The sequence below is a fragment of the Rana temporaria genome, chromosome 4, assembly GCF_905171775.1.
Source record: "Rana temporaria chromosome 4, aRanTem1.1, whole genome shotgun sequence".
Taxonomy (NCBI): Eukaryota; Metazoa; Chordata; class Amphibia; order Anura; family Ranidae; genus Rana; species Rana temporaria.
Window position 1 is genome coordinate 117,856,587 of NC_053492.1, and position 26,739 is coordinate 117,883,325.

Sequence of the window (26,739 nt, forward strand, 5' to 3'; positions counted from 1 at the left end):
AATATTGTTACCGGTAATTTTATTTTGGTATTGTGTTTATACCAGTTTACGTTGTCAATAAATGATTTTTGGCAATTACAATGATTTTATACCGATTTTTATCGAAAAATAGGGGTGCGCGTTATACACGTGTGCACGTTATACTCGAATAAATACGGTACCTCAGTCGACAGCATTTATTTTCTGCCTATACCTATGTGGCCAAGAATATCCTTGCAGCCATGGCATTAAAGAGCTGCATCCCAGACCCTGATGTACTATAGAACAATTGGTATACATTTGTACATTCATGTAGTAAGGCTCCAAAGTGTTAAAACATTTTTTAAAGGAAAGGCAATTGCAGGGTGTGTTAGTTCTGGGTTCAGGCCCTGCTCAGCATTCTAAACCCTGAGATCCTGGACTCGCTATCATAACTGCACCCAACTTCTCACGGTTACCTGGTCTAGTCATGTGTTCCTATGAAGCATCTACAACAGGGTAGGTCACCACTTTACCAGGTAAAGCCACGCAACATATTTTATGGTCACAGAGGAGAAAAGGAGCAAGAGCAGAACCAGGCAAAGGCATCTTATGTATAGTTCTTCAGGAGATAAGTAGACCAATGGCCAAAATTCCTCCCTTTAACCCTTCACAACACCCTCATATCACAACAGACCTCCGATCAGCAAACTGGGTTCCTATGTCTTGGCCTATACTAAGTGCAACTTCTGTCTCTCTGGAGCATGTTTGATTTGTTATCATAGCCTTGCACATTTCCTTACAAGCCTACTAGAAGGTAAGCGATGTATGTTCCCTTCCAGTCACAACACAATAAACCTCTGAAGAAGACCAGTAGGGTCGAAACGCGTTAGAACAGTTTATACTGCAACATATTGTACTAGCCGTATAAATGCCTTGTTGTGCACTGTTAATACATTATATGTAAATCATGTCTCCTTGTTATTGCCGCAACTCATTTTCTATCATGCAATCCATTATTTTTGCCCCTTTTTTGATGAAAAAATAATTTTTATATATGTGAATTAATACTATATTTTTTTACTACATTGGAATCATCTTTGTCTACCTGAGCTGCCAAAAAACCCCAACTGGGAAAAATTTCTCTATTGCATATACCGGGGTGAGCAGCAATTTTCTCTCCACTATATGTGTTCTGTCCCTTTTGTGAAATTCCTCCCTTTAACCCTGCACAACAACCTCATAAATCACAACAGACCTCCGATCAGCAAACTGGCTTCCTATGTCTTGGCCTATACTAAGTGCAACTTCTGTCTCTGTAGCATGTTTGATTTGTTATCATAGCCTTGCACATTTCCTTACAAGCCTACTAGAAGGTAAGCTCTGTATAGGGATAGGCATGCATTCTCAATATTGGTTCTCCAAAAAAAAAAAAATAAGCAATATCCAATATAAGCTTAAACGAGAGCAGTACAGCACCTTGACACAAAAATGAGGAGCAGTGACATGCAGGCCAAATAAAGACAGTGTACAAGATGCAAATAGAAAAGCAACTTTTGTAAACAATATTCTAAGAGAACATTTCATCAGAATGTTACCCTGTGGAATATTACAAGAACACTTCTGTATTATGACATGTCAGATGACGGAGTGACTACAATGCACTTACATGGGATGGACAAGTGCTGAGGATAAAAACTTTATTAACCATTAAACTACTGTCCAGAAATAAATACTGTAATGTGACACCATCATAAAAGAGGCGATTTCAACTCATTCTGTAAATGTTGGTCTTTGAGGAAGACAGTTCAGTGACAAGCAGTAGTATTGTTTTGGAAGGTAACAGAATGAGCAAAGAACATAAACTTTGATGCAAGAGAATCATGCAGTGCACAAGAAAATTAAGAGTGCGATGGAGTGATTAGATGGCAATACAATGGCATATCACACAAAAGACGAATGTTGTATGACAGAATGCATTTGCACTGTGCTGCTACAATAGGAGCGAGGCGGCTTAATGCCCTCAAATCAACTCAGAATCGCACAAAAGTTGCATCAATCTGGCGGACACATGGCAGCGCCAGCATAATTTTGCGCCTGTATTGGTTATCTTTCTGCAGAGGGTTCCTTTCTAGATACACAGTCTGCAAACCTTGGGCACCGCTCAATTCTTCTAAGTCTGCCCAATTATCCACCAAGTTGTCATTCATCTGTGATAAGAAGAAGAAGAAGAAGAAGAAGAAAAAAAAACAAAAAAAAAAAAAAAAAAAAAAAAAAAAAAATCATGTCATTTTCCAAAAAGAGAGACAAAATAAGAGAATTTGCTGACAAAGACCACTTTAATTTTTAGGCTAATTCAACCAATTTTCCACCAGCTATCAATCAAAAACAATAAATTAGATCAGGTAAAACTACCACAAATTGTTTTAATGAAAATCATGAAATGGTTGTTTTTGCAAAAATTGGTTAAGAAAATTGTCTTGAAAACTCTTGAAAACTCTTATACTGGTCCTCCAAGTCTTAGGCTTCATTTCCACTGACGTTTTTACAGCCACCTTTCTGAGCGTTTTTTACAGCTTAAAAACACCTGTCCATGTTATTCTATGGCATCATGCCCACATAGGCGTTTTTGAGCTGCAAATGGCATAGGCGTTTTTGAGCTGTAAAAAAAACCGCAGGACCAGGGCGTTCTGAAGCTCCAGAGTAGAGCTGTAAAAACGCCAGACGTTAAAAAACGCTCAAAAACGCGCGAAAACGCTCAAAAACGCTACCGTTGCGTTTTTAAACTCCAGCTCAAAAAAAAAAAAAAAAGTCAAAAAACTAAATAAACAAACAAACATGGACATGCGTTTTTAAGCTGTAAAAAAAGGCTAAAGAAAGTGGCAGTAAAAACGTCCATGGAAATGAAGCCTTAGGAGAAAATAGGAATTGCAAACCAGAAATGGGACAATTTTCAGTTAACACACAAATGAAAATTAACATCGACAACTCTGGATGTCCCGTTTCATCAGCCCAGTGGAACAGATTAGAATACAAATTACATTGGATTATGGACTTCCAAAAGCTGGGTGTCAGTAATTGCAAGCACAAGTCAATTTTAACGTGATTTGACTCTTATTTTTCTCCCCTTTAGAAAATTTCATTTTTTGCTGCCCCATGTTTATACATGCTACAAATGTGCCACTTTACAGGCAGACCAAGGGGACCCCCAGGTACAATATGTAAAGGAATTTTTCATTGTTGCATTTTAAGCATCATTAAAATCACTGCTCCTTAAAAAAACAAAAAAAACAATGGTTTTTAAAAACTGTTTGCATTGATACATGTCCTCCAGGGCAGTGCCCATACCCCCATACCCCTTGTATGGGCAATTACATGCATACAAGCCTTCAAAATGGGCACTGGATTTTTCCTGTTCAGCTCCCATAGACTTCAATATGGTTCACCCTTCAGGTTAGAATTTTTTCTGTTTGGGAGTTCTGCTGCGAACCAAACAGGGTGGGCCATCTTAATGTATTAAAGCGGAGGTTCACCGCTAAAATGCTGTTTTTACCCTTAGAGTGATGCTCATTTAGTCTAGGGGAATCGGCTAGCTGTTTTAAAATCGAACCTGTTCTTACCTTTTTAGAGAGCGATCTTCTCCGCCACTTCCGGGTATGGGCTGCGGGACTGGGCGTTTCTTTCTTGATTGACAGTCTTCCGACAGGCTTCCGACGGTCGCATCCATCGCGTCACGATTTTCCGAAAGTAGCCGCACGTCGGTGCGCAGGCGCAGTATAGAGCCGCACCAACGTTCGGCTTCTTTCGGCTACTCGTGACGCGATGGATGCGACCGTTGGAAGACTGTCAATCAAGAAGGAACGCCCAGTCCCGAAGACCCATACCCGGAAGTGGCGGAGAAGATAGCCCTCTACAACGGTAAGTACTGCTCGGGTTTTAAAACAACTAGCCGATTCCCCTAGACACAACGAGCATCAATCTAAGGGAATCGAAGTTAAAAAAAACATTTATGGGAGAACTCCCGCTTTAAATGCATGTATATGTTTTAGGTGCGCTGTGAACATAAGCCTTAAAAAGTGGAACTTAAAAAAAGGATTTTTGTACTCACCGTAAAATCCATTTCTCTGAGTTCATAGACGGACACAGCCTTCATTGACCTTAGGGTTATGCTTCTTCCTACCAGGAGATTTAGGCAGAATTCTACAGCACTTAAGGTGTTAAAAACTTTCCTTCATGCTGCTCCTCCCAGGGGGCGTGGCTCCCCCAGGCATAACCCACACCCTGCTTTAGCAGCCTCAGTTCGTAACAAGCAGTACAAACAAAGGAGGGGTGGGTGCTGTGTCCGTCTATGAACTCAGAGAAATGGATTTTACGGCGAGTACAAAAATCCTTTTTTCTCTTTCGTTCATAGACGGACACAGCCTTCATTGACCTTAGGGACGTCCCCAAGCAGTGTCAAAAAAAATTCGAGGGGTGGGAAAAATAACACAGCAAAAACAGGTTACACCCCAAACAAAAACCGGAGTTACTCAACGGAGGAACTCCAACCTTAAACTGCCGCCTGTAACACCCTGCGGCCAATGGAGGCATCCGAAGATGCACTCACATCCACCTTATAAAACTTTGAAAAAGCGTGGACCGACGACCAGGTCGCAGCCTTACACACCAGTAACACAGAGGCTTGGTGTCGGAAAGCCCAAGAGGCCCCGATCGCCCTGGTCGAATGCGCCATGACCCGAAAGGGGGGCGCCCGCCCTTCAGGGCATAGGCCTGAAGCCCAATCCGTCGGATCCACCTGGATGAAATGGTGGCCGACGAAACTGCCAGGCCCTTACTGGGACCGGACACAGACACGAACAGCGAGTCCGACATCCGGAACGGAGCTGTCGCCGACAAGTAAACTCGAAGGGCCCAAACCACATCCAGAGAATGCAAAATGGCCTCCTTCGGGTTCTTCGGCTGAGGACATAAGGATGGAAGAACAATGTCCACATCCAAGTGAAAAGCCGAAACGACCTTAGGGAGAAAAACGGCTGCGGCCGCAGCACCACCTCATCCTTACGGATGACCAAGCAGGGAGCCTTGCAAGACAAGGCCGCCAGAACAGACAGACACCCGTCTGATCGAGGTAATTGCTACCAGAAATAAAATCACCTTTTGTGACAATAAAACAAAAAACCTCCCGAATGTCCTCAAAGGGAGCATCCCGAAGCACTGAAAGGACTAAAATCAAGTCCCATGGGGGTAATGGAGGGCGCACCGGAGGGGCCACCTGCCAGACCCCCTGACCCAACGCACGCACCCAGGAGTGCTATGCCAAGGGTCGCTGCAAGTAAAAAACAGCCAGAGCAGAAATCTGGCTCCTAACCGTACGTAAGGCGAGAGCCTGAACCACTCCCTGCTGCAAAGACAGCAGAATCCTGTACACAACGCATGTACGAGAGTGCCAGTTCATCTCCCCACACACAGAGAAGTAGGCCTTCCATGTATGAGGAAAAAACCTACGTGAGGTAGACCTCCGTGCAGGCAGCACGGTAGAGACCACCGAGCCCAATAGGCCTCGGTCCTTAAGCCCCTGGCTCTCAACAGCCACGCCGCTAAGGCCGGTGGCTGTGAAACAGGGTGGAAGATTGGACCCTGTAACAGAAAATCAATTCCCAGGGGAAGACGCTAGGGGGCGTCTGCCAGCAGACGCACCTGGTCCGCGTACCAGAAGCGACGCAGCCAATCTGGGGCAATCAGGACCGATAGAATCCCTACAGCTTCTACTCTGCGCAGCAGGCGAGGAAGAAGCTTCCGAGGAGGGAAGGTGTAAAGTAGGCGACAGCGACCCCAAGGAGCCACCAACGCGCCTGACGCGTCCGCCCACGGGTCCTTAAACCTGGCCACGAACCGTGGCACCTACCGATATAGAGACGGGACGCTAGAAGGTCCACGTCCGGAGTGCCCCACTTTCGGCACAGACCCCGAAACACCTGCGGGTGGAGAGACCACTCTCCTTGGCCCAGTGCAGTGCGACTTAGGTAGTCGGCTAGCCAATTCCGTATTCCCGGAATGTACCCGGCCGATAGAGCCGGAACGGACCCTTCGGCCCACCGAAAGGATGCGCGCGACCCCCGTCGCTGCAACAGAACTCCGTGTGCCTCCCTGATGATCAACCTACGCCACGGACGTGGTGTTATCGGACAGGATCCTGACCGGTCGGCCCTGTAGATCCAGGGGCCACCTGGTAAGGCAAAGCTTGATTGCTCGGAGCTCCAGAACGTTGATCAGTAGGCAGGACTCCACCTGAGTCCAGTGCCCCTGGGCTGACTGGGTGCCCCAAGCGCCCCTCCCCAACCGGAGAGGCTGGCATCCATCGTGACCACTGTCCAGTGGCCTGCAGAAAAATGACTTTCCGGCCCGAAGCACCGGAAACGCCAGCCACCATACCAGGGGAGACATGATCAGATGACTCAACTGAATCTGGTAATCCAGAGATGACGGAAGCTAGTCCCATCGTGACAGCAGTTCCCTCCGTAGTACCCTGGCGTGGAATTGGGCATACGGAACCGCCTCGAAAGAGGCTACCAACTGACCCAGAACCTTCCTGCAGAATCGCAGAGATGACCGCTTCTGGGTCGGCAACTGCTGCACAGCAGATAGCAGAGTCTGAAGTTTTTCCGCTAGGAGAAAAACAATCCCGCCCCGGAGGAATCCAGGACCAGTCCCAGGTATCCCTGAGACGGAATCAACCCTGATTTCAGGACAATCCAGAAACCAGCCGAACACTCGGAGAGCCTGACACGTGATAGGCACGGCTCTACCAATGCAGAGCTCGAAGAAGCTCGTAGGAGAATGTCGTCCAGACATCCCATGATAACAAACCCCCGCTGTCACAGCCGGGCCAGTATCGGTACGAGCACCTTGGCGAAAACCCGCCGAATGGGAAGGACACCATTGAAAATGGTCCCCCCCGACCGCAAAGCACAGAATCTCTGGTGGTTTGAGGATATGCAGGTACACGTTCATGACATCCAAGGATGCCAGAAAAACCTGACAAAACAAAACGAGGGACTTGAGGCCCAGGATCGACCGGGCCCCATCCTCCATGGGGACACAAACAGAATGGAGTAAAACCCCGAGACCGTTCCAACGAGGGAACTGGCACAATCACTCCCCTGACCAGAAGATCCTGGACAGCCCCTGACGGAGTCAACCGGCGAACCGGAGGAGGCCAGAAGCCGGAGGGAAAAAACCTGTTTGGCAGACAAGAGAGAAACTCAATCTTGTACCCCAAGGAAAACACTTCGCAATGCGAAGCCAGTCTCCCACCCGAGACACGGGCGGGAGCAGACCTTCAGGCGGAAGCAGGTATGTCCGCAGACTTGTTAGGCATGCGGTATCCGGTGCGCTGCTACCCCGCAGCGGGGATTCAAGCACCATGTAGACCTACCCCCACCGCACAGGGCGAGCGAAAAAACGCTCGGAGGTAGGCAAGGAGGGTCCTTGCACAGGGCGAGGTCCCTAGCCCTTCCCAAACCGTGGGAACAGCATGCGCTTACCACCTGTGGCATCCTCAATGATGCCAGTCAGGGAAGACCCAAAAGGACCGTTCACCCTTAACGGTGATCACCAAGGCCACCTTAGAGGTCCTTCTTCCAGCTCCTGCAGCAGGAGCTTCGCCCTTTAAGTCGGGGCCTGCCAGGGCCCCGGCCAGAGCCGGCCTCACCGCCGAACCCACCACCGTGAATAGGGAGCGGGCCACGGCCTCCACTCTCCTATCAGCGGGATCCTGAAATGCAGGAGCCCCTTCCACAGGCAATGTGGTGGCCTTGCGCAGTCTGGACACAGGGGGGTCCACTGGCGGAGGAGAGACCCGGGTTGCAAAGTTTTTTGACAAACTTTTTGCGGTGCATCCCATTCCTTGTATAACATATTGTCCAAATAAGGAACACAAGGAAACACTTCAGCGATGCGTGGTAGTCTGCTGGTACTGACACGGAGGTGTCTCCGCCACATCCTCAATTTTTAGAGCCTCACGCACCGCAGAAACAAGAGCTCCAACAAATTCTTGCCAGCAACTGACTGCAGCAGAGTCATCCTCACTATCCATAAGGGTTAACACCCGCAGCCTCTGACATAACAGAACCAGAAAAAAACAGCGATTCTGTGTCATCCCCAGAAGCAGGCTTCAGGGAGGGGGCGCTTTTTTACCCCCCATCCGGACACCAGCTGCTTCAAACCTGGCAAGAAACCCAGGACAGCCAACATAACAGATGTGGCAGGGGGAGGGGCGTTAAGGGTTAACTCAGGCATAGCTTGAGTTCCATAGTGTCAGCGCTGAGTCACCCACCCTGCAAGGCAGGACAAAAAAACCCCACTGGTCACCTCCTTGCTGCTATTGCAGAGCATGGGGGGCCCCCGGTATTCACCACCCCACCCAGCTGCAGAGGGAGCTGAAAAACCTCAGGTGTGCTCTGATGTGCTGACTGTGATGTGTATTCACCTCATGGAAGATTCACAGCACTAAAACTGTAACAGCACTAAAACTGACCAGAGGCTGTGCCGAGTCATCTCAGGGAAGAATCACATCGTTACCAAGGAGATTTCCAAGATGGCCACCATCTGAGGTAAAAATTACCTCATAGAACACAGCAGCACTGACTGCTTTGTCTGTTACCTCAGAAAAGAATCACAGCGTTACCAAGGAGATTTCCAAGACGGCCGCTGTCTGAGGTAAAAATTACCTCATAGAACACAGCAGCACTGACTGCTTTGTTACCTCAGAAAAGAATCACAGCGTTACCAAGGAGATTTCCAAGACGGCCGCTGTCTGAGGTAAAAATTACCTCATAGAACACAGCAGCCCTGACTGCTTTTTCTGTTACCTCAGAAAAGAATCACAGCGTTACCAAGGAGATTTCCAAGACGGCCGCTGTCTGAGGTAAAAATTACCTCATAGAACACAGCAGCACACAGCAGCACCCTCCAGAGTAACAACACAGTCCCCCTAACAACACACGGGCCCCGGTGGTAACAAAGAAAACCCAGGAGGCCCCCCTTCACAGCCACTACCCAGTCAGGGGAAGGAGGGAGAGGAAGGGGAGAGAGGAAAGCAGGGCGGACCCTCAGTCGACCTCCCCAGGGAAACCACCAGCCAGACCACTTACCTGAGTAAGGGGCCACTACTTACCTGTCCTGCGACTACCCGGCTGGAGGTATCCCAGACAGATCCAACGTCCGTAAACGGCATGGCTGTCGGCCAGACACACTGTGACAAAGCCATAGAGACCGGTCATATGTGTGCCCTAGAACCAAAGTTCCCCGGCCGCCCCTGGAGCAATGGGGCCTGTCGTGGACGTCCCAAAGCTGAGCTGAGGGCCGGCACACGCTCGAAGGCCGAACATGGGGGGACTACAAGGGTCGAGGACCCAGCCTGTCACCCAGTCGGCTGTTGATAGAAGAATCGCAGGATTCAAAAATGCAGGAACAAAATAATAAAAAAAAAAAGCGAGAAAAATCGCCAGAAAAAACCTCCAGAGTCCAGGAACTCCAGAGATAGCCTTGACCTCCTGTCGTTAGGCAGAAAACAAACTGAGGCTGCTAAAGCAGGGTGTGGGTTATGCCTGGGGGAGCCACGCCCCCTGGGAGGAGCAGCATGAAGGAAAGTTTTTAACACCTTAAGTGCTGTAGAATTCTGCCTAAATCTCCTGGTAGGAAGAAGCATAACCCTAAGGTCAATGAAGGCTGTGTCCGTCTATGAACGAAAGAGAAACTAAAACAGCCATTTAAAAAATAAAAAGTAAAGTGTCTTCTATTCGTATTTCCTAAATTAGCCTGAGGTTTTCGAACTGCCTCCTCCACCACTCATTCTTTATTATCTGGGACTGATATATTGCCAAAAGGTATAGCCCAGTGAGAGTAGTCGCTTCCTTGCTAAAAGCTCTCTTTGCCTCTGGAGCCCTACACATGTGCATCTAATTCTATGAAGTTTTCTGAGTGTAGCTTAAGTCACTTCAGAAGTCACTGGGTGTCTGAGTTCCGCAAGAGTAGGCGGATGTCAACGCAGCAGGATAGAGCCAGCGCCACTACGCAGTCGCAACGAACCATAAAGGGGAGTCAGGCAGTGGCCAAACTGGAGAGGTTCGTGCATACCCCGGGCCAGACCCCTTAAAAAGGAGGACAACAGAACCTGCATCCAAGTCACAGCCTGGGGCCCCAGCTACGAGATAAAGCCAAGGTCATGGGCGAATAATGCAGGAGGGAAATATGTAGGGGAGGATGTTCAGGATACCCCAAAAATCACTATCTGGGGCTGGTGCCCTAATAGAAGCAGAACCATCACTAAAGGAGGTCTTGCAAGCTTTTAAATAAACTGTCTGACCAGCTTAAGACCACCAGGGAAGAACTATCCTTTGTTAGGCATGACTTGCAAAAGGTTTGCGAAAGGACCACCCTTGAGGAGAGCGTTAGCCTAGTGCAGAAGGACTTGAACCCCCTTAAGCGTGAGATAAGAACTGTAAGAGAACAAAATAGTTGGCTATGAGATAAAATGGATAACATGGAAAACAGGATGCAAAGAAAAAATGTGAGGTCTGTGGGGCTCCCTGAACAAAGTTTTTTTTTTGCAATGGAGAGAACTTACAGGGTGCCCTTTAGACCACCTCCACCAGGAGGCTCCCCCTCCTGGTAAGAATGTTCTATTATAAGGATAGAGTGATAATATTACACAAGGCCAGAGAAATAAGTAACATCCTCTACAATGGTGCCAGGGTATCTACATACCCAGATTTTTCACCTGACCTGCAAAAACAGAGGTCTAAGCTTGGGGAAATTAAACGTAAACTACAACAGATATCCAGCAAGACTGCGGGCAATCGCCCTAGGGGAGACTAACTGAGGGAGTGGCTGGCAACCCATAAGGGGAGATTATAGATGAAACGGAATGATTTTATTTTGAAGAAAGAAAACAGGAGTGTGCGTATATATATATATATATTTTTTTTTTAAACCTTGGTGGGATATTAAAGGATACCCCCCCCCAGAGGAGAATGTAGGATGAAAATGAGAGGAGGAATTTCCTGTAAAAAGTTAGGGAAGGAGGAGGTGGAAGGGGGTAGTGGTATCAATACCTAAATATGGAGGGAGTAAGGACAATAAAGACAGGATGTGACCTAATAAAATGGGAGTGTAGCATAAATCAGAGATCAGAGTCAAAGGCGTTGAATGGGAGGCTGAGTTTGATGGGCATGACTGCAAAGGTTGAATGGTTGGAGTGGGGTTGCTGGGGGAGGAGCTTGGAGTAATCAAATGGGGGTTGAGTGGACGATATTAGGGCTCTTCATTGAACACTTGAGAAGCTTGCAGCTTGTATGTTTACCATTGTACTTATGTGTTTTTTTATATGTAGATTGTGGGGGGAGGGGGTAAGGGGGGATGGTTGATTGCATGGCAAGATTTTTTATGAAAAATGCTTCAATAAAGATTATAAAGTTTAAAAGATACCTGTATCTGCTTTATTTTAACTGGGATGAGAGAACAACCATTCTTCAACCAAGGACAAGGCTGCTTGAAACAGGACTTGGTATACAGGCTAGCACTGGTAGGGAATACTACTTCAGCTACAAATACAAGTAAAAAAATAGGAAAAACCTACCCAGAATTCTTGGAGTTCTGTCAAATGCCTGATATTTTCAATTCTCTTTATTCTATTAGAAGCAACATCCAATGTAGTGAGCTTGGTCTGAAGACGAGAAGAAGAAAATGTTAAGTCCTAACTGATCAATTCCCACATAAATTTATGACCAACAGGCAAGTTTTCAGCCAATCTCTTCCAAACAGCTCAGAGCCCGTTCAGCAACTCACATTGTTCTCCAGACCCTCTAAAACTTGGATGCCGTTGTCACTTAGGTAGAGCTCACGCAGATTCACAAGACTCTGCAAACCTTCAATCTTTGTAAGGCGATTACTCTAAAAGAGAGAATGACAGGAATATTTACACACCGACACATACAGCAAGGACTTAAATAATTTCCTGTAATGCCATCTTTCTACTACTGCACAATTGTTCTACTGGCCATCTTTAAAATAAAGAAATGTCTATATGGTGGGTTACTTTTACGGAACATATATTTCTGGCTATGTTTTTTTTAAAGCCATGTTCTATTGAGTTTAATCTGCATAGTTTAGTGTTGAGCAGACCAAAGATTTGGAATGGCCCAGCCAGAGCCCAGATCTGAATCCAATTGAAGTCTGTGGGGCGACCTAAAGAGGGCTGTGCAAAGGAGATGCCCTCGCAATCTGACAGATTGGAGCTCTTTTGCAAGGAAGAGCGAGCAACAATTCCCAAGGAAAGATGTTCCATGCTCAGGTCTCCTACCTCCAAAGGCTCAATATGTTCCTAAAACTGAAAAGTGCTTCAACAAGTATTAGTTTAAGGGTGTGCATATTTATGTAACCACGATACTGCAAGTTTATTTTTATATTTCCCCTCCTTTAAAGATTTCAGTCAGAATTGAACAGATTATAGATCTATAAGGTTACATTAACCACTTGGGATCCGCCTGCCGTCAATTGACGGCTACAGTGCGGATCCCAATCTCCAAACTGCCGTCAATTGACGTCCGCCCCTTAGGGCGGTCCCCGCGCGCGCTCCAGAGCGCGCTGCGGGGAAAATCTGTGTTGGCCGTGTCCCTCGGACACAGCCAATTACAGAGCGCCGCGAACGGCCAATCAGAGTGGCCGTTCGCGAGGCGATCTGTGCGGCCAATGAGAGAGGATCTCATATGTAAACATATGAGATCATCTCTCATTGCCGTTTTAAACAGAGACAGCGGTGCTGTCTCTGGAGAGGAGACGGATCTGTGTCTCTTGTACATAGACACACAGATCGGTCACCCCCCTCCACCTACAGTTAGAACACTAAGCAGGGATACATTTAACCCCTTCCTCACCCCCTAGTGTTAACCCCTTCAATGCCAGTCACATTTATACTGTAATTAGTGCATATTTATAGCACTGATCGCAGTATAAATGTGAATGGCGCAAAAAATGTGTCCGATGTGTCCGCCATAACGTCGCAGTCCCATTAAAAATCGCAGATCGCCGCCATTTCTAGTAAAAAAAAAAATAATTAAAAAAAAATAATTCTGTCCCCTATTTTGTAAGCGCTATAACTTTTGCGCAAACCAGTCGCTTATTGCGATTTTTTTTTTTTTTTTTACCAAAAATATGTAGAAGAATACGTATCGGCCTAAACTGAGAAAAAAAAAATGTTTTTTTTTTTTTAAATTGGGATATTTATTATAGCAAGAAGTAAAAAATATTATTTTTTTCAAAATTGTCTCACTTTTTTGTTTATAGCGCAAAAAATAAAAACCGCACAGGCGATCAAATACCACCAAAAGAAAGCTCTACTTGTGGGGAAAAAAGGACGTCAATTTTGTTTGGGAGCCACGTCGCACGACCGCGCAATTGTTAGTTAAAGCGATGCAGTGCCGAAAGCTGAAATTTTACCTGGGCAGGAGGGGGGTATATGTGCCCAGTAAGCAAGTGGTTAAAAAGATGAAAAAAAGAAAAGCCAAATGGATTATTATTGGTCCGATTTTTTTATATCTCAAAAACCTTTACATATTTACAGGGGTGTGTAGACTTTTTATATCCAATGTATAGATAATTTGTTTCTTGGCCCGACTACAAGTGCAAACAACAATCGTGTGCATGTTGCCTTTTTAAATCCTACCTAAAATACACGGACCTTTGACCCAAATTCTAACCGCAAAACTGACCTAGAACAAACGCTGGTCTACCTATTTTTTTTATGCAAACTTAATTTACACATTTAGGCCCCTTTTACATGGGGTGGGTTCTGCCGGAATCCCGCCTACTCAGTGGGGAATCTGTCTGCAGATTCCCTTCTGCTCTGATTATGCAGAGCCTGTGATGTACACGGACCTCCTGTCTGTTTATACCCAACTGCCATCTCATCCAATCCACCAGACGGGTTCTGCATTTGTTTTTAGTGGATCAGATCGGAGGTCGGCAGGTGTCAACGGACACATGTCTATTGCCACTCCATAGGAGGACAATGGATGGTCCAATCAGGTCTGCTTGAAAAACTGACAGGTGAACCCGATCAGACCGCCTGTGTGAAAGGGCCCTTACCTCTCGCAAGGAAAAAAACAATTAAAATAAATAAATGTAATGTACAATGCATCTTTGTATCCATTCAAGAGGAGAAAAAAACAAAAATGCATTAATAACACATGAGCGGGCTGCAACGTGACTGATCACTGGAACAGCCAATCAGAGGCTTTTACAGTGATCAAGAAAGGTTTTATTTAAAGGATAACCTCCCATTTCCCAGTCATTGGTAAGAGACAGGGAGCACTTGATAATAGCTTGGTTTCTGTGCTCTCAAAACAAACCAAATGGCACCTGTATTTTATTTGGGTACAGTGTCACACGACTGCGCAATTGTCGGTTAAAGTAAAGCAGTGCCTTCTAACAGGGTTGGACTGGGACAGAAGTTTGGCCCTGGACTTCATCCAGACTGGCCCATTTTGACAGGTCTCTCCCATGGCGGCCGGACAACGGCCTGTCAGGAAGGGGGTTAAATCTTCTGGAGCTGAAGTGGTTAACTATCTGGTAAGAGAAAGACAAGAATTTACCTGTACGCTCAGTACAGTGAGGTTACTTAGAGCTTCCATGTTCTGCAATTTGGTGATTTTGTTTTTACCAAGAAAAAGGCTGTCCAGATCACTTAATGTATCCAGATTCTCAATCTCCTACAAACAAAAGAGCAACAATTAGAACACTAACCCATTAGCTTTAATATTGTGAACCGAGAAAAAAAAAATGTAATAAAAAGAATGCCAACAGAAACCCATATAGACAGACACTAATGGCCCGTACACACGATCCGAATATCGGACGAAAACGATCGTCCGAGGAAGAATCGTACGATTTTCGGATCGTGTGTACACTACTTTCGAGAGCCGATCACGACAGTTCATCCGATATTATTCGATTGGACAAGCACGAAAATTTTCCTCGTACGATGTCAGATCGTACGATTTTCGTTTAGTCAGTATAGTTGTCGTCCGAAAATACAATACAAATACATTACAACACATGACATTACTTCCCATTTTTTTTTTCTGTCGTACGAGAATTTTCGTGACTTTAATAATTTCATTTTACTTGCGACTATTAAGGGAAAATAGTCGTACGATCCGTCGTCCGATATTCGTATCGTGTGGATGGGCAAAGGGGTCGATTTACTAAAACAGGAGTGTGAAAAATCTGGTACAGCGGAGCATGGTAGCCAGCCAATCAGCTTCTAACTTCAGCTTGTTCAATTAGGCTTTGACAAACAAAACCTGGAAGAGGATTTGTTTATTTGCAGAGCTGCATCAGATTTTGCACTCTCCAGTTTTAGTAAATCAACGCCTAATTGTCAGATTCATGCAATTCTATTCGCAACAACATACACCAATAAGCCATAACATTACCACCCACCCTAAACACATCGCGGCATAGACTCCACAAGACCTCTGAAGGTATGCTATGGTATCTGTCATTAAACAGTCAGTAGCATATCCGTTAAGTCCTGGATGTTGGGAGGTAGGGTCTCCATGGATCAGACTTGTTTTTCCCCAGCAAAAACCAAAGATACTCGATTGGAATGCAATCTGAAAAAATTGAAGGCCAGTTCAATATCAAACTCATTGTGATTTTTCCCTCAAACCATTCTTCAATTCAGACGACCAGGCCACTTTCTTCCACTGCTCGTGGTCCAGTTCTGATGCACCGAGTGTTTTGACCAGTGTTAGTTTTGTCAACGAAAACTTTTGTCCAAAAAGCGCCATTTTTACAGTCCAAATGAAAAGAACTCACCGCTCCAGGTGTAACCGATTTGCCCACTGGAAGACACACTTGAGTGCTAGAAAGTTATCCTGAATAATAATAATAATAATAATAATAAGTCACTTTACCCATCAGTGGTTATAATGTTATGGCCGATCGGTGTATAATCTTAGTACACTTTAGAATACCCTTGTTGGGAAAGGATTAAACACAGTAGAATGTTCCTCCATCACATCATGGTCAGCCCTAGGTCACAATCCATGGAATGTTTTAAGATATGTATCCAACAATTACAGAATGTAAAGATATTTTGGTGATCAACCTGTTTGCTTACAGTGAATCTAAAGCTAAAACCTTAAATGTTGGTTGTGGACAGCATGGCGAGGCTGTCTTTTTATCGCTGTGACCCTGTTATGGAGATTCACTCACTATCCAATTTTTTGAGTTACTACAAAAATCAGGAAAAATCTTCCAATTAGGTCATTTGTTCCAGCAACAGTTGTCCAATAGGGGATTTTATCTCACTTCCTGTTATGTCAACAGAACAGGAATAAAAAAGGGAAAACTCCCCAATGGGGCACAGATTTAAAAACAACAAAAACACACATGCGCAACACCACTTGACAAGAGTACACCATTCCCTACCTTATCCAAAATGAAAAGAACAGTTTTGGCTTTGGTTATACCTTTCGTAAGCCATGTAGAATCTACATGAAAAACCAAATAAGATTTACAGCCATTTTCTTTTTTTTTAGTTTTGTTCTGCATAAAAGTAGGCAAGGACTTAAATAACTACAAAAGGTTTATCTTGCAGTCTATGTGCCCATTTGGGGAGACTTCCTTTCACTTCCTGTCCCTAAGACAACAGAGAGCGAGATGAAATTTCTGTCTCGAGTTCAGATTTACCCAGCAAGGAAAATAGACAGCAGAGCTTGTGACAAACAAGTGACAGATTTGATATAGTACTAAAACACGTCTTCTCTTATGGATAAGTGACAGCTGCAGAGCAAATCAAACCAGGATTTGATCTTTTTTTAAAAGAGACACACACACACACACACACACACACACACCAAATATCACTACCATTTCCTACAATCTACTCACCCGGATACGGTTTGAACCCAGTTCTAGCAAACGGAGCTTTGTTAAACTGCCGAGAGTCTCAATTCGGCTAATCTTGTTATTTACCAAATAGAGGCGCTGCAACTGAGTCAATGACTCTAGACCTTCAATGCGCTTTAGAAGATTAAACGATAGGTCCAGAATTCTGCAAGGAGAAGAATTTGTCACATCATATCCATCTGTGCTCTAGTAGATGGTAAAATACAATTTATACCTACATTTTGTTTATACCCTGTTTCCCCAAAAATAAGACCTAGCGTTATTTTCCAGGAGGGCTGCAATATAAGACATACCCCAAAAATAAGCCCTAGTTAAAAATGCTTGTAAAATCCTATAATCCACTCTATTACAGTAGTATATAATGTACAATGTGTGTGTTCCTGTAATATAATTGTGCCAAATACCTTTGTTATAGCGCCATTCTGTGCTTCTGTGACCCGCCAGAGCTCCCTTCCCCATAATTATATTACAGGAACACACACATTGTACATTATATACTACTGTAATAGAGTGTATTGTAGGATTTTACAAGCATTTTAACACAGTTCTCACTGGGGATTCCTGACAGGCAGGGAGGGAGAGGGGGAGAGAAGACACCATATTACATGGTAAGACCTACCCCGAAAATAAGCCCTACTGTGTCTTTTGTTGGCATAATTAATATAAGACCCGGACTTATTTCCGAGGAAACACGGTACTATGCCATAAACTTTTCCTTTTGCATCTCAGTAATACAAATTGAAAACAGGGTGGAACATACTGTATATAAACATACACAAAAGGCAAAGAAACCAAAAATCACACAGCACAGAAGAAAGGTTCTGAACAAAACATGGAGATCAGTGTATCGGGCCAAATGGATACTAACTAATCTTACAAATTATCCATTAAAGTGGAAGTAAAGGTAGAACCTAATTAAACTGTATACCTACTCCCATCCCCATTCTAAGCCTTATCCTTCTAACCCTATCAAGAAAAGATCGCTATACTTACCTATTCTGAAGCCACTCTGATCTAGTCTCCAGTGGCGCCTTCTGTGTGCAAAAGAAAGCCGACAACAGCTGGAAAATGCGCTGCAACGTCGCCCATAGACTTACTATAGGGCTTCCGTTGTTGGCTGCCTCTCCTACACACTGTAGCTCAGCCTGGAACTGGACCGGAGCAGCTTCAGAATAGGCAAGTATAGCGGTCTTTTCTTTACTGGGTTTGATGGATTAGGTTTAGAATGGGGATGGGAGTAGGTTTGGTGCTTAGTTAGGTTTTATCTTTACTTCCAATTTAATGGATACTTTTGTAAAATTAGTTAGTATCCATTTGGCCCGATACACTGATCTCCATGTTTTGGTCAAAACCATTAAAATGCATACAACACATTGCTGGAGAAATGGTCTTTAAACCTCAATGACATAATGAACACACCACCAGGTTTATTTTAGTAATGAAAAAACAAGCGTGAGTTTTGGAGGGCAGATACCCCTCAACAGAATCAGCTCAGTGGCTATGCACTAATAAAAAATGTAATTCCTTAACATAAAATTGTGCTTGAAGTGCCCAATTACAAACTTCTCCTAAGGGTATTCTTACATATACATTCACCGCACACTTTATTATTAGGTACCCCTTGCTAGTACCGGGTTGAATCCCCCCTTTGCCTTCTGAACTACCTTAATTCTTTGTGGCATAGATTCAACAAGGTTTTTTTTTAAATGCTCAGACCAGCTCGTCTGGCACCAACAACCATCTCACGTTCAAGGTCACTTAATCTAACTTTTCTTCCCCATTCTGATGCTCGGCTTGAGCTTCAGTAAGTCGTCTTCACCACACTAGATGCTGCCATGTGATTGGCCGATTAGCAATGCGTTACCAAGAAATTGAAGAGGTGTACCTAAAGTGGCCTGCAAGTGTAGATGAATATGCAAACATTGCACACATTTTTACTTCTAATGCACCAAACTGCTTTTAGCCCTGCCCACTGCATTTCCAGATCCAGCCACTCATTTGTTATTCTGCCGATATAATGGAATATGGTATAGTAAATACACAGGAAGTAAAAAAAATAAGACAAGTACTGACAGCAAGTATGCCATTTTAGAACAAAACGCATTAAAAAGAGGGAGCTTAGAGTATAATAATATCAACATATCAGGTTCACCTCACCATAGTCTACTTGAAGCCAAAGGAAGGGAGAGCTTGTGTAAACTAGTGTTTTTTTTTTGGTTGGTAAAGCTGGCATGTTTTATAGCTAGGAGGTGGCAATATAGTCTGGTGTTTAACTGTATCCAATATGATCACTGTTTTAATCATGGGGGGTGGCAACTGCTTTCTGGGTTCTTAATGCAGTGATCAAACCTGTCAGTTGCGATCAGCACTATGGTATATACTACAGGTAGAAAAAAAAAACTATTTGAACAATGAAAAGTAATATTATAACAGTATTAAAGTGGATGTAAACCCTCACATATACCCAGTGGAGTGAAAAGCCTTAGATGATACACAGATAAAAACAAATTTCCCTACATAAGTTCAGCACTGAGAGTGTATTCTTGGCATGCACTGACAGCTGATTGGAGGAAAGCCCCCCCCCCATACAGCCGTGCTGTGAATAGATCAGCTCTATTTTTAGCACCCACCCCGACACAAATTTCAGGCTGGTTTTATCTTGGTTGTCTGAGAACTTGTCAGAAGTTATCATGATAACAGAAAAACGGAGCAGCAGAAAGACACAGAACTTAGGGCTTTGGGGAGATATAAGAAAACACTACAGATGCTTAGGTTAAATTTCATGAATTATGTTTACATCCACTTTAATAAACACACTACCCTAGCAAAATAGACTCACTGGAGTTGACTCAGGTTCTCCAGGTTCTGTATAACACGGATTTGATTGTCATATAGGTCCAATTCATTCAATGTCACCAACTGTTCCAAGGTCTCAATCACCTTTATTAGGTTCTGTCGCAGGCACAGGGTCTACAGGGTCAACGAGAGGGGAGGTTAGAGGAAAGAAAGTGATTCTCATATCTGAAGGACAAAAAGGGTGAGACAATGCATAGGAGCAGAGAGGGGAAAAAAAATGTGCTTTACGAGAGCTGGGACTGAGGTATCCAAACACCATACACAAAATTGGCCAGACATCAGCAGCGTAGCTGTGGTATATATTTAAAAGTATATGAATGACGCAGAAGATTAGAGAAAAAAAATAAAAAAAAATAAAAAGGTTTTACATACACTGTATAGGAGGAAACCAAGTTTAGAAGTACAAACAAAATACACTATTCAAAATGTTTTCACTTCTTGAAAATAAATAGTTTAGAAACGTACCTTTACTTTTTTGAGCACCTCAAATCCCTGAATATTTCCTATTCGCATGTGGTTTAAGTCAACCTCCTACAGAAACAAATACATGGTTAATACACCAGTAAACTGGACATAAAACAGAAACCTGCACACAGATTTTCGATAAGTACGCGCTGAGATACAGTGACATTTTATGCATCCAATGCAATGTTAATTTTATTTTTGGAGAGATACTGGCATGTCCACTAAACGGGTGCAGACACGGAAGCTATCCTCGTTAGAACATTAATATTTGCTCTCGCTGTAATAACGAATACAACTGACAAAGTTTTACTGCTGTCTATATCTTCCTAACCCAGGAACTAACTCACCTAGTCTCTCTTTTATGGGCATCAAATGAACCAAAAGTGAGGCCCCCAACAGGGTCCCTGATTAAAAAAAAAAAAAAGAAAAAAAGACACCTGGCAGAAGTTGTAACTATTCTCCGCTTTATCAAAAACTACTAAAAAAAAATAAAAAAAAAATAAAAGGGGGAGGAAAAGGGGGCTAAAAATAACTCTTGCTGTCAGCCAAGTTATTTCTTGAATCAGAATCAAGTCTTTCCTTGCCAACCATATTCAATGACCAGTTGGCATAATACTTTTGCCCCTTACTATTGTTTGCATGGTCATTATTCAGCCACTTGTCTCAGTTATTTGACAATTAAGGGGAAATGACTGTACTTATTGCGGTATAACGCGCTCCCGCGTATACCGCGTACCCCTAAAGTGGCCCCCTAACCTGTGGAAATTTTTTTTTTGTACTTACAGTTTTGGTGTCTTGCGCGGCGTCCATCGGCGGCCTCGTCGGGTCCGGCATCCTTCTGCGGCTTCGGGTGTCCTCTTCGGCGGGTCTGGCGCCCGTCTTCGGCGGGTCGGGCGTCGTCCTGCGGCGTCCTCCCCGCTCGTTTCCCGCCACGAGTTTGAATACTGCGCCGGCATATACCGAGCGCAGTACACTCGGGTATCTTCGGGCAGGCTCGGCAACTCTCGCGCTGACGTCCTGTACGCTCAGGACGTCAGTGCGAGAGGCGCCGAGACTGCCCGAAGATACCCGAGTGTACTGCGCTCGGTATATGCCGGCGCAGTATTCAAACTCGTGGTGGGAAAGCGGGTATCGGCGTATATCGCGCACCCACGATTTTGCCCTGATTTTCAAAATAGTGCACGGTATACGCCGATAAATATGGTAAGTAATTCTGACAGACATGGTAGCCAGGAGCCAATGGTTTACCTTATTCAAATCAACAAATTAGCCAGAAAGACAAATCTGCAACTGGCTAAACAAACCTTTATATAGCCAAAAGCAGAAGATGAAGACTTCTGTATGACTGCACCCTTCTGCTCTAAGGCAATACAAACGTCAGAAATCCTCAATCTTCTGACCTGATCAATAACCACTCAAGGGTTTAGGTAGCAACCAGTCTCCAGACCACTTTGTAGTCAGCATTTTTCAGGACATACAGCAAATCATCTCTCCAGGGTCATGTAAAATGTATTCATGTACAATTGGAGTGAAAGCAGGATCATGTTGCCATCTATTGACTGCTACATCACAGGCAATAAACAATAAGTTAGGAGAATTAAACATTTCATGCAAGCAGCATTTTCTCACCTCAGCTTCAGGGTCCAGGTTGATAGTATCAATGGTTACTGGTGCCTCCGAGTCACCTGAACACAAAGTACAACATAAATATGACACTAATATAAGATTATAGAAACAAATGACAAAAAAATTGACTGAGGGCCAGATCCACAAAGAAGTTACGCTGGCGTATCTATTGATACGCCGCGTAACTTCTAGGATGCTCCGGCGTATCTTTTTTCTGTATTCAGAAAACAAGATACGCCAGAATTTTGCTAAGATACGACCAGCGTAAGTCGCCTACGCCGTCGTATCTTAACTGCATATTTACTCTGGCCGCTAGGGGCGTGTACACTGATTTACGCCTAGAATATGTAAATCAGCTAGATACGCCAATTCACGAACGTACGCCCGGCCGTCGCAGTACAGATACGCCGTTTACGTTAGGCTTTTTCCGGCGTAACGTTACCCCTGCTTTATGAGGCGCAATAATTTAAGTATGGACGTCGGGCCAGCGTCAAATTTTCCGTCGATTACGTAAGTCGTCCGCGAATAGGGCTGTGCGTCATTTACGTTCACGTCGAAAGCACTGTTTTTTTGCGGGTTAATTTGGAGCATGTGCACTGGGATACTTTCACGGACGGCGCATTCGCCGTTCGTAAAAAGCATCATTTACGTGGGGTCACAATACATTAACATAAAACACGCCCACATGTTCCATATTTGAATTAGGCGGGCTTACGCCGGCCTATTTACGCTACGCCGCCGCAACTTTGCTTTGAGAATACTGCACTTGCCTGTCAAGGTAGCGGCGGCGTAGCGCAACTACGATATGCTACGCCTGCTTAATAATACGCCGTTCTACGTGGATCTGGCCCTGAAAGTGTAATGATCTTTATCAAGTGATCCATGGACAGCCATCAAGCGATAATTGCATTATTCTGTCCAGGCTTGCATGCTAAGACTCCATGTACACGGGACGATTTTACCACTGCTTCTAAATGATTAGATAGTAACCCACGTTTAAAATGGGCGTTTAGATGCAATAAAAAAAATGTACGTACGTACGTACGTACACACACAATGTTGAACTTCCAGTGACCAGTATGAGAGAGTGAGAGCGATAACACCAAATTTTACACATCTCCTCCACATTCACACCCGAGTCCTTGTAACACTAATGAGTCACATGACACCGGGGAGGGAAAAATCGCTAATTGGGCCCAGTTTGGAAATTTTCACTTAGGGGTGTACTCACTTTTGTTGCCAGCAGTTTAGACATTAATGGCTGTATTTTGAGTCACTTTTAGGGGACAGCAAATATACACTGTTATAAACTCACTACTTTACATTGTAGTAAACTATAGTTTCTTCAGTGTTGTCACATGAAAAGATAAAAACATTTTTTTTTTTTTAAATTACAAAAATGTGAGGGGTGTACTCACTTTTGAATAATATATATTACGCACACTAAAAAGGAACATGTACATTTTTAGTCTATATGCCTACAGTGGTTCATGTACACCCCCCATAGTATCAGGGCAGTTTAACAACTGACTGCATTAGCACATTACAACAACCTCTAGGAACAATAATGTCATACATTTGCATGGGCAATGGGATTGATCTATGCAAAGATATTTAAAATAGATAGGAAGATTGGTAGGAAGTAGCTTGTTAAAGAGCACATGTATCCAGTCCTTTAGTGCACATATCATGGCAACAACAGTTCTACTCTCAAATAGGAGATCAAATCAAGGAAATCCCTGAAAACTCATCTTTTTAGGGAAACCTATTCCACCTCTCCCTAAATCATCGAAAAATGCCACCTGGTATGCATTTACCGCAGGGTATGACTGCAAAGAGGCTTAGAGATCTGTTCACACTAATTGCCCCCCCTCCCTTCTGTAGTTGTGTACCCGCAGGATGATTAACCTTATTGGTATGTGCATAATTCCCCCGCCTCCCCCATGGTCCCCTCCGTGCCATCTATTAAAGCTGCCTGCAGGACTTTTTTTGACGCCCTGCCAGCGCAGTACCTCAGTGTGAAAGCACTCGGACTTTCACATTACAGATGAGGCTTCTTTCGGGTGCTTTTTTAATGCCAAGACCCCTTTCACACTGGGGCATTTTTCAGGCGCTTTAATGTGAAGGCACTTGGGCTTTCACATTGGGATTGCAGAAGCAGCTTCTTTCAGGCGCTTTTTTTTTACGCTAAAACGCCTGATAAACACCCCAGCGTGAAAGGGGTCTTACTCACCTGATGATCATATCCTGCTCGTCAATCAGCCTGCCGGCTATTTAAGCTACTTGCATCAGATCTCCTGTGCCTTCATCTTGGTCAACATATCCGGATACTCTCTGCTGTGCTTTCCTGTAAACCGGTTACTGGACCGGCTCACGCAGATATACTGTGTCAGAATGGCTCTCCTGGGCGAAACCCCGTACAGCATCTTATCTTTTTTTGGCCACCAGCAAGCGCGCCGACTGCACGGCGGGGGACCCAATGCGTGTGGCCAGGGGAGGAATAATCGATACCGGCTACGCATGAGCGCTAGCACAGGGATTTGTGTGTGTAAACACACAAATCCCTGTGCTGTCAGGGAAGATGAAACATTGTTTGTTCCTACCAAGTTATTACCATCCCCACACAGTTAGAACACACTGAGGGAAACGCACAATTATCCCCTTGATCACTCCCTAGTGTTAACCTCTTCCCTGCCATTGACATTTACACAGTGCATTTTTATAGCACTGATCGCTGTATAAAATGGTCAATGGTCCCAAAAAGAAAGTGTACTATATGTCTGTCGCAATACCGCCAAAAATCGAAAATCACCACCATTACTAGAAAAAAAAAAAAAAATACTTTCCCGCTTGTAGATGCTATGGGCCAGATCCTCAGAGCGAGTACGCCGGCGTATCTACTGATACGCCGGCGTACTTTAAAATTACCTGCGTCGTATCTTTAGTTTGAATCCTCAAACCAAGATACGACGGCATCTGGGTTCGATCCGACAGGCGTACGCCTTCGGATCGTAGATGCAATACTTCGGCGTCCGCTGGGTGGAGTTTTTGTCGTTTTCCGCGTCGGGTATGCAAATTAGCCATTTCCGTCGATCCACGAACGTACGCGCGGCCGTCGCATTTTCTTACGTCGGCTTTTTCCGGCGTATAGTTAAAGCTGGTATTTTACGGCGTATAGTTAGATTTGCCATGTTAAGTATGGCCGTCGTTCCCGCATCGAAATTTGATTTTTTTTTTTTTGCGCAAGCCGTCCGTGAATCGGGATGGACGTAACTCACGTCTAAGTAAAAAAAAAATTACGTCCTAGCGACTTCATTTAGCGCAATGCACGGCGGGAAATTTAGAAACGGAGCATGCGCAGTTCATTCGGCGCGGGGACGCGCTTCATTTAAATGAAACACGCCCCCTAATCGCCGATTTGAATTCCGCCGCCAGAGATGCACTACGCCGCCGTAACTTACGGCGCAAATTCTTTGAGGATTCGAAATTCCGCCAGGTAAGGTACGGCGGCGTAGCGCATCTCTGATACGCTGCGCCCATCTATTTCTCTGTGGATCTGGCCCTCTAACTTTTGCGCAAACCACTCAATATACGCTTATTGTGATTCTTTACCAAAAATATGTAGAAGAATATATATTGGCCTAAACGGATAAAGAAATTTGTTTTTTAAATATGGGGATATTTATTAAAGCAAAAAATAAGGGTTTTGTATAACCACAGCTATGCAGGTGGTGGAAGAGGTAGACAGCTCTGGTTGTCACATTGCACCCTTTTTTCTAAGTATATGTGAGCGAATTCATTGTTTTTTTTTTTTTCTAATTCTATTCATTAAATTTTTATTTATTTTTCTTATGTTTTATGCTTCATGGAATATATAGCTCTAGGCCACCCCCCCCCCCCTAGATTTATCAGGTAGTAAAACATTTCACCTGCTCCTTCTTCGTCATTCTGCACTTCAGCATCTTGAACAGCGTGCTTCTCCTTTAGGTCATCATCTGCAGATTCATCAGACTCTCTACGTTTATCCACTATTTCAATTACAAAAAAAAAACACAAAAAAAAAAAACATATTAAACAGAAAATTTAACCTAGAATGACAGCACAATCAGTACCAAACCAGCACAAACAGTATTTCCCCATTTCCACTTCTACATGAAAATAAACCTGTATCCAGGTCAATTGATGAGCTTTTCAGATCACAATGATCTCAGGTTGGCATAAAAAGGAATATCTTTTGATTTTATCCGATCATGACATCGGTTAAGATTTCATCTAAATCTGATGGGAAGAATAAGTCTATTTAACCACTTCCATACCAGGCACTTACGCACCTTCCCGCCCAAGCCAATTTTCAGCTTTCAGCACTGTCGCACTTTGAATGGCAATTGCGCGGTCATGCTACACTGTACCCAAACAAAATTGGCGTCTTTTTTCCCCCACAAATAGAGCTTTCTTTTGGTGGTATATGATCACCTCTGCGATTTTTTTTTTTTGCGCAACAACTAAAAAAAGACTGAAAATTTTGAAAAAAAATTACGTTTTTATTTTTTTCTGTTAATTTTTTTGTAAATAAGTTTTTCTCTTTCAATTACGGGCACTGATATGGCGGCACTGATGGGCACCGATGAGATGGCATTGATGGACATCGATGAGGTAGTACTAACGGGCACAGATGAGGTGGCACTGATTGGCGGCGCTGGTATGCGGCACTGATGGGCACACATAGGCGGCACTGATGGGCACACATAGGCGGCACTGATGGGCACACATAGGCGGCACAGATGGGCACTCATAGGCGGCACTTATGGGTGGCACTGATGGATACTTATGGGTGGCACAGATGGGCACTGATAGGTGGGC

At 44.3% G+C, this 26,739-nt stretch overlaps 2 protein-coding genes across 2 annotated transcripts in view; one reads left to right on the forward strand and one right to left on the reverse strand.

The window, feature by feature from the left end:
* MTERF4 (mitochondrial transcription termination factor 4) overlaps positions 1–26,739 on the forward strand; it is a 213,685-nt gene that overhangs the window by 41,837 nt on the left and 145,109 nt on the right. The gene's annotated exons all lie outside the window — the stretch shown is intronic.
* Positions 1,642–26,739, reverse strand: part of PPP1R7 (protein phosphatase 1 regulatory subunit 7) — a 29,025-nt gene continuing 3,927 nt past the window's right edge. The window contains exons 2-10 of the mRNA XM_040348909.1: positions 25,809–25,907; positions 21,883–21,938; positions 20,254–20,319; positions 19,772–19,902; positions 16,915–17,077; positions 14,610–14,726; positions 11,806–11,910; positions 11,597–11,683; positions 1,642–2,168 (exon numbers count right to left, since the gene is read on the reverse strand). Coding sequence (XP_040204843.1) covers positions 1,992–2,168; positions 11,597–11,683; positions 11,806–11,910; positions 14,610–14,726; positions 16,915–17,077; positions 19,772–19,902; positions 20,254–20,319; positions 21,883–21,938; positions 25,809–25,907 — 1,001 coding nt within the window. The 3' untranslated portion in view covers positions 1,642–1,991. The remainder of the gene's footprint in view (positions 2,169–11,596; positions 11,684–11,805; positions 11,911–14,609; positions 14,727–16,914; positions 17,078–19,771; positions 19,903–20,253; positions 20,320–21,882; positions 21,939–25,808; positions 25,908–26,739) is intronic.